The 16297-nt window shown below is 58.5% G+C and overlaps 1 protein-coding gene across 2 annotated transcripts; it reads left to right on the top strand.

The window, feature by feature from the left end:
• The first annotated feature begins 5652 nt into the window (after positions 1–5652).
• On the top strand, positions 5653–12173 carry KAZALD1 (Kazal type serine peptidase inhibitor domain 1). 2 transcript variants are annotated; one of them, XM_040071457.2, is made up of 5 exons: positions 5653–5708; positions 7188–7788; positions 8983–9143; positions 10114–10261; positions 10476–12173. In XM_040071457.2, exons 2-5 carry the CDS (start codon positions 7287–7289, stop codon positions 10559–10561), a joined length of 897 nt encoding a protein of 298 aa, XP_039927391.1. In that variant the 5' UTR covers positions 5653–5708; positions 7188–7286; the 3' UTR covers positions 10562–12173. The 2 variants fall into 2 exon arrangements, with proteins under 2 accessions (XP_039927391.1, XP_039927392.1); XM_040071458.2 differs by having other exon boundaries at positions 5682–5708; positions 7163–7788.
• Positions 12174–16297: the final 4124 nt, after the last annotated feature.

The raw sequence follows: 16297 nt of genomic DNA, 5'->3' as shown, positions 1-16297 counted from the left end.
GGATGCTGCTGGTTTGGAGAGGCCAGAGCGTCACCCTGGCTCTGCCCACGCTCACACCCCCTCTTGCAGCCCGCTGACAGGACAATCCCAGCCCTGCTCCTGTGCCTTCCCTGCAGGACTATTTTTATCCCACTTTCTGTGTACAGCTATCGGAGAGCACGTCGTGGCTGTCGCAGGACCCTGGCAAGCCTGCGGGCAGCAGCTGCCTCCCCCTCGGCTTTCTGTCCGACCAGGGCAGTCAGAAGGAGCGATGGATGTTCAGGGATGATTCAGGGAGAGGAGGGATGGAGACAACCGTGCTCTGCAGTGCCCCATGCTGAGGGGCAGAGGAGCGAGACCACTGCAAAAGCCAAGATGGGCAGATGCAGCAGTGATGGGATAAGGGCCAGGCAGCCAAAGCCACCCTGTGCCACAGCTTCCACAGCTGACAGGGGTTGGAGCTGCTCCCCTCAAGGGGCAGACAGGAGAACACCTGCACCCAGCACCCACCCAAGGTGGGAAAGTGAGTGGATTGGGACTGGCACACCAGGGATCTGTCCCCCTCCTTCTCCTGGCCCCGGAATATTGCAAATATCTCCCCTGAGCCAGCCATTGGCGGCTTATAAATAATGCAGCCCCTCGCTGTGCAATAAGGGCTTGTCAGTAGCTATTCTGCTCTCATAAATTAAAGATGAAAAGGTACAAGGCTCTTGCCAGAAAAATGAAGACAAATTTTTAATAGCTTGCCAAGACACAGGGAGATGGAGCACTCAGGAAAAATGAATTACGTTTTTATTATGTGTTTTATTGTGGTGTAATTGAACGGGATTATCTGAGAATACAATATATTTCCAGAGCAGTGTAAAGAAAACAAAAATAATGATGACACTTTCCTCCTCCCACGCACACCATCCGGCTTTGCAGGGACACCCTCCTTGTGCGGGCTGGCTGGGAGCTGCCCTGAGCTGCTGCTGGCCACGAGAGGCAGAGGTGGAAGTGGGGGGGATGTGAGACCAGAGACACAGCTGCTTGGGGTGGCTGGGTCCAGCTGAATGAGTCTGGCTGGGCCCAGTCTGGGCTCCCCTCAAGAGCCCCCCAAGAGCTGTGAGGCTGGGATACACGGCAGTGTGGTGTGGCAGTACTTGGCCACACGGAGCCACTGAGTGTCTTTCATCTGTCACCTGCTTTCATTCCGCCCCTGAGATCCCCTTTGGTCTGTCCCACACCAGCACAAGCTGGCACCAGTAGGCAGAGACATGGAAAACTCAGTTCTGGGGCGTTGCAGGTCTGGGGTGCTGCCCTGCAAACCAGCCACGGTGTCTGTTCTCTCTTGGGGCCGGCTGCAGGGCAGTGAGCCCAGACTCAGCCACCTCACTGGGCTAGGGGAAACCCGTCCCCGTGGGTTTTGCTGACTGTGGGAGAGAAAACTCACTTGGCCAGTGAGTTTTGAGGGGTAGACAAGCCCAAAAGGGACACTGCTGCCTCTGCAGGGGAGCCCAGGATGCAGCAGTGGGTGCAGGAGAGCAAAGATGCTCAGTCCATTCCCGAGCTGGCTCATGGCAGAGGTCAAGGGCCAGTCCCAGAAAGACAACAGCTGGATGTCCCCAGGGGTGCTGGGCGGCGCTGGGCTGGGGACATCGATTGGTCCCTGGCATTTTTAATGAGCTGCCCGACCACACGCTTTAACCTTGCCCATAATGAGGGCGAGCAGCAGCAATCCCTACCCCTCAGCCGGCTCCCCCAGCCTTAATGAGCTAATCAATACTTGTTCTCAGCTTAATTTCCAGCTAATTGCTCTTTAATGACGCCTGGAAATGGGCAGCCTCTTGCAAGGGGGAGCGGGCAGGCTCCCCCTCCCCAGTGCCCGTCCCCAGTGGCAGGAGGTGCCGGGGTGCTGGCAGCGGGTCACCTTCCCTGGCTCCCTGGCTGCGTCCCAGCCCGGCTGGCGCTCCTGGAGGCTGCTCTTGGGAAGGGAAGGTGGCAAAGGCGACAGCGGGCGAGGTGCTGCTGAGCTGGCAGCACCCTCTGGAGCACCCACCCCGTCCAGGGAGGGCCATGCAGCCCCGAGCACCGGGGCAAGCTGAACAGAGAGGGTCCCACCATGGCAGGAGGGTGTGCCCGAGCCCCGCGGGACACTACACCGCGGCCAGGGCTCCCCGGCTCGGCTGACAGAGGGGCTTTTAGAGCGCAGGGAGATGAGGGCGGTGGGGCTGAGGTGCCCGGGGCTCTGCAGCCCGCAGGTACGGGCTCGGTGTCGCCGCAAGGCGCCGGGGACGAGGCCAGCAGTGCCCTGGAGGTGGCGGCAGAGACGCCGCAGCCCCGTGCCGGGCGGGGACACGCGGGGCTCCTCTGTGCGGGCCGGGCTGCGGAGGAGCCGGGCGGGTCGCTGGAACCCGCTCCCACCCGACACCGGAGTGTCAAAGTTGGCGCGGTGGTGCCAGTGCGGAGAAATGCCGGGAATGCCGCCCCCGCCGCCTTTGTGGTTCCCGCCCCCGGGTTATTGGACTTGCGCTTGGATGGGGCCGTGGGGAAACCTCAGGAGGCGGCGTGATTCCTGCCGGGATGGAGCCGAGCCGCGGCTCCTGCCGGGGACCCTGGGCAGGCTGCGCACCGGGGCGGCCCCTGCCCTTGGGCCGGCTGACCCTGCAGCTGCAGCCGCTTCCCCAAGAATTTGCTGACGGGTTGGTTCTTCAGAGGAATTTGGTCTGGAAAAGCCTGGAGAAACCTGAGCCTGGCTGCTTCCTAGCGGGGGGAACCTGCCTGCTGCCCGTGCCTTGTCCCCACAGTGGAATCCTGGAATGTGGCTGGGACCTCTCCAGAACCACTCAGCCTTGGTACAGACTGGCCAGAACCGGGCTGTTTCAGGCTGTCAGACTGCAGGAAACAGTGTATTTGATGTGAAATGAGAGAGATTTGGTTTATTATCAGAAGGAGACCCCCAGGGCCCCAGGCAGTGTGCTGGCAGCAATCTGTCCCATGACCTCTGGCAACACTTGCTTCTGCTGTGACATAACCCACGTTCTCAACCCCACCAGCCCAGCCCCAATGCTGCTCGCCAGCCCTGCCTGACGTGATGTACATTGAGTCACTTGGCCTGGGATGTTTTTCCAGAGTGGATTTTTCCCTTGGCCTCATCTGCCATAAACCCCAGATTGCTATGGGGTGGCTGGGAGATCAGCCCAAAGCTGTGGAGGGGTCAGTGGGGCCAGGAGCAGTGTGGTACCCCTGACTGGATGTGATGTGTTTCATTCTGATGGCAGAGCTCTGGAGGGACGCCAAGGATGTGGGCCTGCCAGGAGCACCCATGGACTCCCAGCTTCTATGGGACCATCACAAGATGAGAAAACAGTGATGGGGAGCAACCACCAGGAAAGGAGGAGGAGGCTTTGGTGCTTTAGGCTCAGCCTTCAAAGCCCCATTCTAGGAGCTTCACTGGGCTCACAAAAAGTGGGGAAAAAGGAGAGATAACTAGCCAGTGCTGGTAGGGAGCCAGGAATGCAACTTACCCAAGTGCCAGGCCATGCAGGGCTGTGATCACCCTTTTCCTCACAAAGTTCTCAAGCAACATAAGCTACAAACCCCATTTGCAGCCATGGTTGTGTTGATTGACTTCAGGTGTGATTGAGCAGAACTCCTTGTTAAGCACAGGTTAGATCTTGCACCCCTCATTCATTGTTGCTACTGTTTATTAACCCATTCAATAGTCTCATTAAGCGGGAGGTTTAATTAACTGCCACATTTGAGCTCCATCTTGATGAGCTGAGCTAAGCTGCCCTTGGCTTTCTGAGGCTGGGTTGTGTTGCTCCACAACTAGAGTTGGTGCTGCTCTGATCTGCGTTCGGATTTCACCTTTGGCCAGGGCTTCTGCCCCATTAGTGGATGATGCAGTGGTGCTCAGGTGAATTCAGCCACACAGAGGCCATGATAATCCCATGAAGATGAGACACACCAAGTGTTCCAGCCGCTGCACATGGGAAAAGGAGCCATGTGTGGGAAAGGATGGCAGCAGTGGGGCCTGTTCCCCCTTGTGAGGGCAAGACACACAAATAACCCGCTGATGGTGCCTTTTCAGCAGTGTCTGGGATTTAAGTGCTGCCTCTGTTTCTGTGCTGGCCAGGAGCTTTGTGAGCAGGAGGTGGCATCCAGGGCCAGGCTTGCTTCGCTGCTTTGTGCTGGCCAGGAGCTTTGTGAGCAGGAGGTGGCATCCAGGGCCAGGCTTGCTTCGCTGCTTTGCCCCCTGTGTGTTTGGTGCAGGAATGCCCAAATAAGCAGGCAATCCTTCATCCCAAAGCGGGAAGGGTGGTATGGCAGGGATAGCCCAGGAGGCTCAGCACTCCTGTCTGGACCACCTCCAGTCCCTCTCCTCTCTGCTCAGGCTCTGACCCAGCTCTGGGCCTGCGTGTAGGAAAACCTCAGCCCTTCCTGACTTTTTCCCTGCTCCCAAAACAGCTGCAGCCACAGCTGCTCAGCAGCTCGTGGATGCCGGACCTGAAAACTTGTGGCATGCGGGGACTGAACTCAATGGGCTGGACAAGGGGAGCCAGGGAGGAAGGCAGCCCTGAGCCAAGGGGCTGGGGGCCACTCAGGGGGAGTGGGAAGTGAGGCTGAAGGCAGAGCTGGCAGAAAACCCCACTCTAGCAGGGGGCTGGAGGGGGGAGTTTGGCCGGCAGAGACAGATTTAAGGGGGCTGAAGCCTGACGCATTTTCCATCGTTAGACATGGCTGGATTCACAGCGTGACCGAGAGAAAGCCCTGGAACCCGGAACAAATTTGCAGGAGGGTGTTGGAAAGCAAAAGCAGATTTTTGCAGCGTGTTGAAGGAAACCAGATCCTTGGAGGGGTCCTGATTTGCTTGAGCTTCATGGGGGAATGAAATCCCACAAATTCCTTGCCTGGAGAGGAGCGGGCTGTGTGATCCCCCCAGCACGGCATCGGGAGCAAGATGCAAATGCACCGTGCGTGTTCGTGCTGCAAAGGCATACTGGCTGACCCGCTGCTCAGAGCCAGTTCCAGAGGGAAACTGAGGCAGGGAGCAGCAGGGCAGCTCGCTGGGGAGGTCTGGAGCCCCAGCCCTGTGCACATGGGTTCTGCACTGCTGTGGCATGGAGCGGCCCCACAGTTGCTCCCGATAGCCCCACTCCAGCCAAGGGAGCACCGTGGTTTACACCCTAATACCCCCTCCAAACGTGGCTCCTGGTGTAGGGAGAGTGCAGACATCCCCCGGGAGTTATCCCCCGATTTACTTACAGCAGCTGCTCAATTTTCAGCCTATGTTTCCCAGCCAAATTACAGGTTGAGAGATGCTTTTGACCACTTCCTTAGCCGTGCCCACCTCTCCCATTCACTTGTCCCCAAGGACTGCGGCCAAGTTGGGCTGCAAAGGAGGGGACCCCAGTCCCTTCCTGCCCCATGGATGGGGCGGAGCCTTAGCCCAGATCCCGCACACGGCTGGGGGTGATTCCAGCGGCGAGGTGCCGGTGCCAGGGAGCGGGAGCGGCAGAGCCCCGGCTCCAGGGTGCGGTGCGTGGCGGGAGCCCGGCAGGGAAGGGGTGCCAGCCAGCCCGTGTCCCGGTCCAGGGACGGGCCGCCGGCCCGGAGAGGGGCGGGGGGATTCACGTTTCGCTGACATCACGGCGGTGCTGGAGCGGCCGGGGGCCAGCAGCCCTGGGGGCCAGCAGCCCCGGCGCCACGGCCACTGCGCACCCGCGGCCCCCGGCACCCGCGCATCGGTAAGTGGCGGCTTACGGCGGGGCGGCTCCTGGGGGACCCCAAGGGACGTCGTGCCTCTTCCCAGCACTCTTCCAGCCCCTGCACCCCAGAGATGAGGAGCCAGCGACCAACTTTGCAATTCCCCCTTGCCCTTTCTCTGCCCCCCCACATCCATCGGGGGATGGACCTCACTCCGTACGGGCTGGGGTAGGGTGGGCGTGGGGAGGGCTCCGGCACTGGGACCCTCTGCCCCTTTCCACCCCTGGGGGTCTCTGGTAAACGGGTCAAATCTTCACGGTTTGTTATCCGGGGGTGCATATGTGTAACCCGCTATCCGGGCCTTCCCCACCCCAGCTCTGGGCTGTGTTAGCCCCAGGAGTGGGGGGTGTAGCTGGGGGGGCTGCAGCGTGCCCTTCGGTGCTGTTCTGAGCAGGAGGGAAGGGGAGGGGACAGCCTGTCTGCCGAAGTCCCCTCCCTAGCCCCACTCCCTATGCTGAGCCGCCCTGGGGCGGAGGATCATAATTTCACCCCATCTCAGGGAAGGCAGCCAGGGTGTAACATGGGGCAGGGAGGGATGTTTGCAAAGGGATTGGGTTCATTGTCACCCTCACTGGGGACAGGCTCTGAGAGGCCACGTTTCCCCCCACCAAGAGAGATGGGACACCCAGAGTAGATCAGCTTCTTTTTACCTTGAGCAGGTAACACAGGCTTGGGGTTTGAGGGCGGGCACCCTGCTGTACTGGTACAGGCTGGCGACTCGGGGTCTGCTGTCAGTCCAGTGTTTGCTCACCTGTGCCCTGAACTCCATGCTCAGCCTCAGTTGGCTGTGTGATGACTGAGAGAGTCACAAAACCTTCTGGGGAGTGGGCATCTTTTCCCTTCCTCGAGTAGGTGGTGCCTAAAAAGAGGGGTTACAGCACAGGGAGGGAGGGAGAACAAAAGCCAGGCAGAGCGGGAGCATCCTCCTGTCTCGGCTGCCTCCAGCACAGAAAGAGCACCTTGTCTGCAGGATCAGCCTCTCCATTGTGCTTGTATGGATGGTGAGGGGGGAAAAAAGGGGTCGTGGCTCTTGCAAAGCAATGGGGAAAGGAAAGGAGCTCGAGAGCAACTTTCTGACAGGACACCAGGAGCAGGGTATGAACGAGATGAACCACGATGTTGTAGAACAGCCTGTCCAGTGCCCTGCCAGCCCTGTGGCTTCCCAGGCTGTGCTGGGGTCAGAGGAGGCTGGACTTTGCATGCCAGGGGAACAAGGATGAAACCTGATGGGCTGGGGTCATCAGCACTCCTCTCCAGAAGGTGTTCAGCATCTCGGGGCAGGAGCTGGCTGGGGAGCTCCAGGGTGCAAAGGCCACGACTGCAGGGCTGGGGATGAGAGGGGCTGGGACCAACTCCCCCCTGCACATCATGCAGTGCTGCTGCTCAGAGCAAGCCAGCCAGGAGACAAAGGAGTGGGAGTCACTTCCTGCACCAGTAACGCACTTTCTCCCTCCTCACAGGCCAGGATGGCTCCTCAGATCTAGACAGGGAGACCAGAGGAGTGCCAGAAATCCCCATCCGAGTGACAGTGGGATTGGGATAGAGGAGCTGCCGTGAGGATGTCTGAAGCCAAACCCCTCAGCATCTCCTGCCTGGTGCTTTCCTTGCTCTCCTTGCACTGGGCTTTGCTCCAGCTGGGCCAGGCTTTTCCCAGCACCTCTGACTACCTCCAGCGGGGCTGGCAACGGCTGCTGGAGGAGGGGGAGGGCTGCGCTGAGTGCCAGCCAGAGGAGTGCCCGATGCCACGCGGGTGCCTGGCTGGCACAGTGCGGGACGCCTGCGACTGCTGCTGGGAATGCGCCAACCTGGAGGGACAGATCTGTGACCTGGACAACACCAACCACTTCTACGGCAAGTGTGGGGAGCACCTGGAGTGCCGGCTGGATGCCGGGGACTTGCGTCACGGAGAGGTGCCCGAGCCCCAGTGTGCCTGCCTCTCCCACCTGGCCCTCTGCGGCTCTGACGGCAAAACCTACGCCCAGATCTGCAGGTTCCTGGAGGCTGCCCGTGCCCACCCCGATGCCAACCTCACTGTGGCCCACGAAGGTCCCTGCGAGTCAGGTAGCGGCCCTGGAGCTGTGGGAAGAGACAAGCGAGGGGGTCTGGCTTAACTCTTTCACGTGGCAGCAAAACCACAGGGACAGGACTGCACTGGGGGCTGCTCCATGCAGCATCAGGCTCCCACTAGTCCCCCCACCCTGCTGCTCTGGGGGAGCCTGAGCAGATCCTGTGCTTGGAGAAATCTGGGAGCAGCTTTGCCAGGAGGGAGTGGAGTTTATGGGAAGCAACAAATCCTTCTGGAGCATATGGGGTAGTTCCAGGGAATTGTTAGTGAATTCTTGGCGGCAGGGCTGGGTTCACACTGGCCTGTTGCTCCCGAGAAATGTGCCTGCCTCCCGCAAATAGAAACCAGGGTTGTGTTAGCTTGGCTGTGTGATTTCTATCTCCCATTTAAAGCTCAGGTGGGGGCTGAGAGGGGACAGTCCAGCAGGAAGGCCGTGCCCCATCCTCTCCAGTCTGGCAAAGGTCACCCAGTGCTGTCACTGCAGCCTGAGGGGTGTCAAGGTTGACATTATTTTCCATAGACCATCACATCCTTGAGTGTTTTCCCAGGTATGTTTGGAGGTTGAACTCTGAACTCTGGCTCGTGCTATGGGCCAGATCGTGGAGCAGGTGTGGGTAAGAAGGATGGTCCTCACTCTCTCCCTCTAGGGAAGGCATGTGGAACCTGGAGCTGTTGGCTCCATCCAGGAGATGGGCACCCGCTGACTTCTTCACTGCTGGCATGAGCCCTGTGTCAGAGCAGGGGCCTCGTCTGGCTGGAAGCTCGACTACCTCATCCATCCTCAGCCTGGGGCTGGATGAGCGCCCCTTGGCCTCTCTCTCACAGGAGCAGCATGCTCCAGTTGCTCAGGAGAGCTTTGCTTTGCAGCATTGCTGTTGTTGCACTCTTCCTGTGCGTGTGCCTGAGCATCATTGCACAGGTGGGGAAACTGAGGCCAGCAGGGATGGCAGCCCTCTGTGGACTGCGAGGGCTGGGGAGGGAGCTCCCAGTCCCAGCTGTGAGGTGGGACCATGTCCTTGGGAAAGGTGAGGTTCTGCCATGGGAGGGAGAGGAGACAGACATGGGAAGGGTCCCAGCATCTCTATGTGAACCAAAGGCTGCTGCTCCAGAGAGCTCAAGAGAGCCCACGAGACCTGCCAAGGGTGGGACCTCTTCTGAACCCACCCTGCTCTCCTCTATCCCCTCTCCAGAGCCTCAGATCACCTCTCCTCCCTATGACACATGGAACATCACTGGGCAGGATGTCATCTTCGGCTGTGAGGTCTTTGCCTACCCCATGGCATCCATTGAGTGGAGGAAGGATGGCACAGAGATGCTGCTGCCTGGAGATGACCCCCACATCTCTGTCCAGGTGAGCAGCGTGCCTAGGGCATCGAAGATGTCCCCAGGGTGATCCAGCACTTCTCAGAGCTCATGGACAAGACCTGAGAGTGATCATCCTCTGGGAATGACCAAGCCTGGCTGCCTGGGGATGAGAAGCGGTGGCTGGAGGCTGTACTGTATCAGGACTGACTGAGCCAGGTGTCTCAGTGGTAGGAGCCTTTAGCATAGCTCTCTTCTGTGATTTCCTCTAGTAATTTTTGAACTTGTTCATAGAGCTCTGCAGCAGGGAGTTTCCCACTTGCCTGCCGTTAGTTTGCTGTGCGTGCTGGCTTCACTTGCAGTCCTGCTGGCAGGGCTGGAAAGAGAACCTACCAAGTGCCTTACAGCCTGGCTTGTCTCTGGTCCTACCAGCACACTCAGGCAGTTCCTGGCCTTTTTTCCCACCAGCAGGACTTCCCTCCCAGAGCTGGCAGACCCAGAGGTCAGCATCCTGCTTGCTGCCAGCCCCAAATATAGCACCCATCTGGGTGTACCTAGCTATTAGAGGGTGTGGGCAGAGGCAAAGGGGCCATGCACCTCAGCCAGGCACCAGTGAGGAAGAAACTGTGGTGGAATGGATGGAGGGAGCCAGAGCAGCAGGTGGAACCTGGCACCGTGGCCCCCTTCCATCTTTCTGTCCTTCAAGCCTCCCCATTGCTTGTTGCAGGGTCCGACTGAGGATCTTCACTCCAAGCAGGACTACCCTGCCTGGTTGGAGGAAACTCTACTGTCCTCCACCCCTGGCCACTGCACCATAATAGCAGCCTGCAAACACAGCTGCAGCCCAGCTGGGTCAGGAAAAGCTTATTTATTCCTGGAGATAAACAGAAAATAGCATGGTTGCTGCCAGAGCAATCCTGGAACTTCACTGCCTGCTGGAACAGGGGACCCGGGGCTCTGTGGCACACACCGCCCTTGCTTCTGCCCCAAGTGCTGACAGAAATCCCCCCATTTTGCAGTTCAGAGGCGGCCCCCAGAAGTACGAAGTGACAGGCTGGCTTCAGATCCAGGGTGTGCGGGTGACGGATGAGGGCACGTACCGCTGCTTCGCCCGGAACAGGGTCGGAGAGGTGGTGGCACCGGCCAGCCTGACCGTCCTCACTCCGGGTGAGCACCACGTCCTTATGCCCATGCTCTCACGGGGACAAGGGAAGGGATGTCTGGGCACCGTGCACCAGTGTGGCGGGAGCTGCTGGAGCACAGGGCTGTGCTGGGGGTGCCCCAGAAAGCTGCTGTGCGTGGTTTGGCTTTGGTCCTGCTGGGGAAGGGGACGGGCACTGCAGGGTGGCAATGTCACACTGTCCCCGTGCTGCCATTTCAGACCAGCTCAACCTGACAGACTTCTCCCTGCCGAAGCCCCACATGACACCTGAGGACTACGGGGAGAGTGAGGAGGACTACTACTAGCCCAGAGACGGCATGTCCGGCTGCAGAGATCGCCTTGCCCGCAGCAAGCCTTCCTTGGGGCTTGGGGACCTCTGGAGAGAGCACCCTCCGGCCCAAAACTCCTTCTCTGAACAATTCTGGCACACCAGCCTGTTTTTTGGGGTGGGGGACAGGTGCTGGGGATGGGATACTGGCTGGTTGGCAAGAGCTGGGGCCAGGGGCAGCTCTGGCTGGAGCAGGATGGATCTGTCCTCTGGCACTGAGTGGAGACACAAGGGCAAATAGGACACTGTGGGGGCAGCTGTGCTGTGTGTGATGAGGATAGAGACAACCCTCTTTGGGAGAGTGAGGCCAGGGCAGGGGCATTATGTCCTGTGTGAATAATTTTTGGGGAAGCTGGAGCAGAGAGCTGGGACCTGACTGGGATTACCAGTGTGTCACGCCCCTGTCTGCTTTGTATCCTGCAAGCACAGAGACATCCCAGCTTCTCCCCAGAACCTGAGGAACCTGCTGCCAAAACACCCTTCTCTTCTGTTTTGTTTTTAACCAGAAAAGTAGTGATTTGAGGAAACCAGGCACTTGTGGCTTTCAGTGCTGTCGTGTCTCCAGTTGAACCACCCTTGTGGTCAGAAACACTTTGGCCTTTTTTTGACTGACTTCATGTTTTCCCTTCCAGGCCTTTGACTGACTTCATGCTTTCCTTTGTCATTTCAGTTAATGTTGTTTAAAACACACATGTAGGTCAAAGCCAAGCCCAGCTGATTGTCCTGCATCCCCAGGGATGATCATGGGGGTGAGGAAGGGTGCAAACACTGTGGTTGCTACCTTGTCCATCGTGGGGTGCTTGTGTTGAGGAGCCCTTCTGCTCACCCCAGTGCTCACAGCTGGTCCTGGTGTGGGTCCTGCCCTTCCCACCCCACCTGGGAGTGGGGGTGCCCAGCAGATAATCTCCTGTGCAGTGGTGATGCATCGACTCAAATCACTGTACTCTCACGCGCTTGGATCCCATCCCATTTTCATCTTGGGATCCTAAGTTCTGTGACACTGGGGTGTCCACCCAGGTGACCACAGCCCTGCCAAGTGTGGAGCAGCTCTGTGCCTAGCTGATGAAGTAAAGGAATGCTCCAGTTTCCACTGGAAACATTATATGAAAGAAAAAACAAATCCCCCCACCTCCCAGAGCTGGTGATTTAGAGCAAGCTTTCATTTGGGGGGAGCACAGGAAGGAAGCTCAGAGCTGCACTGTGCTGCTCACTGCCCAGAGAGGGCCCTTCCTGTGGGCATTCTGGGGCTGAGCTCACATTCAAGGGGTGCTTTACCCCCAAAGCAGCAGCATTTGCAGGACTTCTGGTGCTCAAAAGCTCCATGTGGACCAAACCACTCCCAGTTACTCAGTCCCAGCTCCAGGGAGGTCCAGGGCTACGGCAGGGAGCCAGACCCCGTGAGGAAGGAATTGGCCAGACCCCAGGCAGGAGCAGGCAGGATGCAGTAAGGCTGGCGGCTCGGGTCCTGTGCTACTCTCCTTCACATGTTTTTTCTTTTCTTTTCTTCCTTTTTCTCTTGAGAGCTGGCTCAGAGGACACAATTACGGCACTGAAACCTGAACAAGCAAATAAAAGGGGTTTGTCTGGAATTGGCAGCAGAGCAAAATTCCTGCAGACGGTGAGGCTGGGCCAGTTCTGGCCCGCTGCACCACAGCTTGATGGGGCACTGCTGCCCTGCCTGCTGGAGCGCCTACCCTACCCCTTCTGGCAGAAAACCCCTTCTCAGCCAGAGAAATGTAAAAGCCACTGATGCCCCAGCTTCTCTTTCCATCTAACAGCATAACAGAATCCTCCTGGGTTGTTCCAGCAGAGTCAGAGCGAGTTCAGGAGGGACCAGGGACAGAAGTGTGCCATTGGCTTTCATTTTGCTTTTTTTGGGTGTAAAACATGCTTTCAGAGAAGCTGGGCCTTTTTTATCCATCCTGATCCCCTTCCTGTTTTGCACACAAATGAGCTGGTGGAACTGGGCCACGCTCAGGCTGAGGCTGCCACGGGGAAATCCGAGAGTGTCCCGGAGCCTCAGCAGTCAAGAGCCGCTTGCTGGGCTCCCTGCCGGTGCCCAGAGCTGGCCTCCAGCCAGGGCTGCCATGCCAACCCTCCCCAGGGCCAGGCTTGCCCTGCCTGCGTTGGCACAAATCCAGGTGGTGCCGGGTGTGGATGCAGCTTTGGTCTGGCTGGAGAGTGTCGGATGGGTGGCACACTCCATCCCTGGCTCTCGGTGTGCTCTGCAGGACAATGCCCTGCCTGGGCAGCTGCAGGTTGGTCTCAGTCCTTGCCCCCCTCTGCTTCACACCCAGTGCCTTCATACCCTGTAGGGAGCTGGCAGGGGATGCTGGTGGCTCCTGCCTGGAAGGAAGAGCAGTGGGGATGTGATGATGGAGAGAGGGAGGAACTTGAGCAAAAGCTCTTGGCCAAAATTAACCAAACCAAGGGCTGTGTCTCCCAGACTCCTCGGATCCCACTGTGGGAGAGAGCTGTCTGACTGGCAGGCTGGAGCTCAGCCAGTAGCTGAGCTCCACTCCCCCCATGGTGAAAGGCTCCAGAGGCACAGAGAGGGTTGATGTCTCCTCATCCCAGCTCCTAGTCTTGCCATTTCCACTCACTTAAAAATTAAAGAAGCCGATATTGCTGCACAGCTGGAATCGGTCACTGCCACAGAGCTTAATTGAGGTTATTTGTTGGCTCTAAAAACATTTGGTCACCTCTGCTGCTGGCTGCTCAGATGTTTCTGCAGGCTCTGCCCCAAGGAGGGGGGCACCCCCAGATCCTGTTCTCAGCTCCAGGCACCTAGAGGGTCCCAGGGACCTGACCAAAGCTGGTGTTGCTGTGGGTTTGGAGGGTGTGCCGCAATAGCACGCAGCACCATATTCCTTTGCTGGCCCATCTTTGGTGCAGTGGCTTTCTGGGGGCAGAGGGGCGGAGCAGCTCCCGTCAGCCCGGCTGACTGCACTCAGGCCACCCGATCAGGTGAGCCCAGAGTTCAGGCTGATGTCGGGGATGGGGAGAGCTGGGCTGGGAAGTGTTGACGTGGCCACTGGCCCAAGCACAGCACCGACACCTCCTGGCCACCGGGGATGAGCAGGGTGCGAGCACCTCCCAGGGCACCAGAGGTCACTGCGAGCCTGGGTACAAAGAAAGGGCGGCTTGTCCTGCCAGGACCTGAAAGACCCTGGGGATGCTCCCTCTGACCAGCTGCCAACCGCAGGGTTTCGCGGTCTACAGGGAAAACCCACCCTGTCTGGCAGGTAAATACATTCCTGTAACAAAAACATGCTGTCCCTGTCCTTCCCCGCCCTTGGGGGTGCTGGGACCTGCCCCTGTCTGGGCCTGGAGAGGAGGCACATGGAATCATAGAATAGTTTGGACTGGAAGGGACCTTAGATGTCATTTAGTTCCAACACCTCCGCCATGGGCAGGGACATCTCCCACTAGACCAGGGTGCTCAGGGCCCCACCCAGCCTGGACTTGAATGCTTTTGGGGCTGGGGAGTCCACAGCTTCCCTGGGCAACCTATGCTGGTTCCTTACCACCCTCACAAAAAAGAATTTCTTTCTAATATCAGATCTAAACTTATTCTCTTCCAGTTTAAAGCCATTCACCCTTTTTCTATCGCTGCATGCTCTTGTCAAAAGTCCTTCTCCAGCTATCTTGTAGGCCCTTTTGGTTCTGGAAGGTGCTTTAAGGCGTTCCTGGAGCCTCGTCATCCTCAGCCTACTCTTCTTCGGGCCCATTTCTCTCAGCCTGTCTCCAGCCCCCTGAGCATCTTCATGGCCCTCCTCAGGACCTGCTCCAACAGGTCCACATTCTTCTTGTGTGGGAGCCCCAGAGCTGGACGCAGCACTCGGGAGGGTCTCACACAAGCAGGGACAGAATCACCTCCCGCAACCTGCTGGCCGTGCTTCGCGGTGCATCCGCGCCTCCGCGGCGGAGCGCGGCTCCGGGCCGGGCCGGGATTCGCCGTGAAACAGTGCCATCTCCCGGCAATGCCCCCCCGCCCCGCCGCCCCGCCACCGCGCCGGGCAGCGCCCCGCGCCCCCGGGGCCTTGGGCACCGCTGGGGAGCCTGACCCGCCAATCCGTCCGTGCCCGCTCCGCGCCCCGTCCCTGCCCCGGCACACCCTGCGCCTGGCTGGGAGCGGCGGCCGCGAGGGACGCGAGTATGGGCTGTCTCCGGGGACGATCGCCGGAGCAGCCTCTGGATGGCTGCTGCAGGCAGAGCTGGGGCGAGGCAGAGCCTGGGGATGCTCAGCTGCAATCCTTGGGTGTCCACGTTGAGCCGGGGCTGCAAAAGGGTGAACGCCCCTCATGGCCACCCTGACAGCCCCCCCAAGCCATGGGCATCTCCCGTGCGAGACTGACAGCTTCTGGCAGAGGCTTGTTGAGCCTGAGCTGATCGCTGGTCATGCCTGGATGGAAGCAGCATTGTGACCTCGCTCTGCAAATGGGTAAACTGAGGCACAAAGAAACTATGCCTGGAGAACTCAACCAGAGCCAGAGAGACCTTCAGGGCAGAGCAACCAGCTACCCCCAGGACTTCTGTCCCCAACCTGTCCCCACCCCTGTTGGGGGTGGCATTTCTTCCCCTGTCTTCTGCATGCCATCTCTTCACCCTGCTGTAGTGGCTCAGAGGGAAAATAAAAGCAAGACGGCTTCCCTGCCTCCACCCAGCACTTATACTGCCTGATAAACAAAATGGAAATAAATCCTCCTGCGTTTGCAGCAAATAGGTCTCCATGGGGGGTTGCTTTCAATAATTCAAATGCTGTTGCAGAGCAGAGCCCACGCCAATGGGTTTTAATAAACACAGCCGTAATGTGACATGCAATTTATTATTAAGCTTAAAGCAGGGAGCAAAGAGTTTAATAAAAGCACCGGGTTCCCTGTATCAGTCACAGCAAGCGGCGGGGTGCTAGCTGTGGGGGGAGGTTGGGAGAGCTGGCTGCAGGGACACGCAGAGCTGGGTTTGCTTTGCTGTGTGCCCCTCAATCTGGCACTGCAGGAATCCTGGGCAGCGCATGGAGATGTGAGCCAGACCTGTGGGAAATGGGGATTATTGCAAGGACAAGGGGCAGGTGTGAAGTGCAGCAGACTCTTCAGCTGCCCAGCCATCCAGGGAAGAGCTCTGCCCTGGCATCACATCTTGCTTGCAGGATCAGATTAAAGCCTTGGGTTCAATCCCTCTCTCCAAAACTTTCTCACTCACGTCCCTTTCTAAGTCAGCTCAGCCTGCGCAGCCCTTTTCTGCTTCACCCTTGCTGGGCTGCCTTTAAAAGGAGGCAGAGTGGAAAGCTGAGCCTCCTGGAGACAGAGAGGCTGTGCAAGGTGAGATGATGCAAGGTATGGGGAACGGCTGGTGCCTGGTGCTGCAGCAAGCGTGTGTGCTCTCCACTGGGCTGCATGGGTGGCCCCTCCAGACATGGATTTGTTCAAGGGCTGGTGAAAAGCAAGAGCTTGTCATGGAGGTGGTTCGGCTGAGGTGGCTTGACAGTACCAGCTATGTCTGGAGACACCTCTGTGTATAGGTGAGGGCTGAAGGATGTTGCACTGTCCCATATTCATCACCTAGCAAGATCCAGATGCTGTTTTTTCCCTCTTCTTGCTGTAGGCCTTCCTGGACACTTGAATACCAGCCCTTCCCCTCTGTGGCCTTTTTGCCTCCTCTCCTTGCAACCTAGCTGTGCCCTTTCTGTTCGGGAATAATCCCCCCAAACCCC

This window comes from Hirundo rustica, chromosome 8, assembly GCF_015227805.2.
Source record: "Hirundo rustica isolate bHirRus1 chromosome 8, bHirRus1.pri.v3, whole genome shotgun sequence".
Classification (NCBI taxonomy): domain Eukaryota; kingdom Metazoa; phylum Chordata; class Aves; order Passeriformes; family Hirundinidae; genus Hirundo; species Hirundo rustica.
Note: the sequence above shows the minus strand (reverse complement) of the source record. Positions and strands in the feature narration are given on the sequence as shown.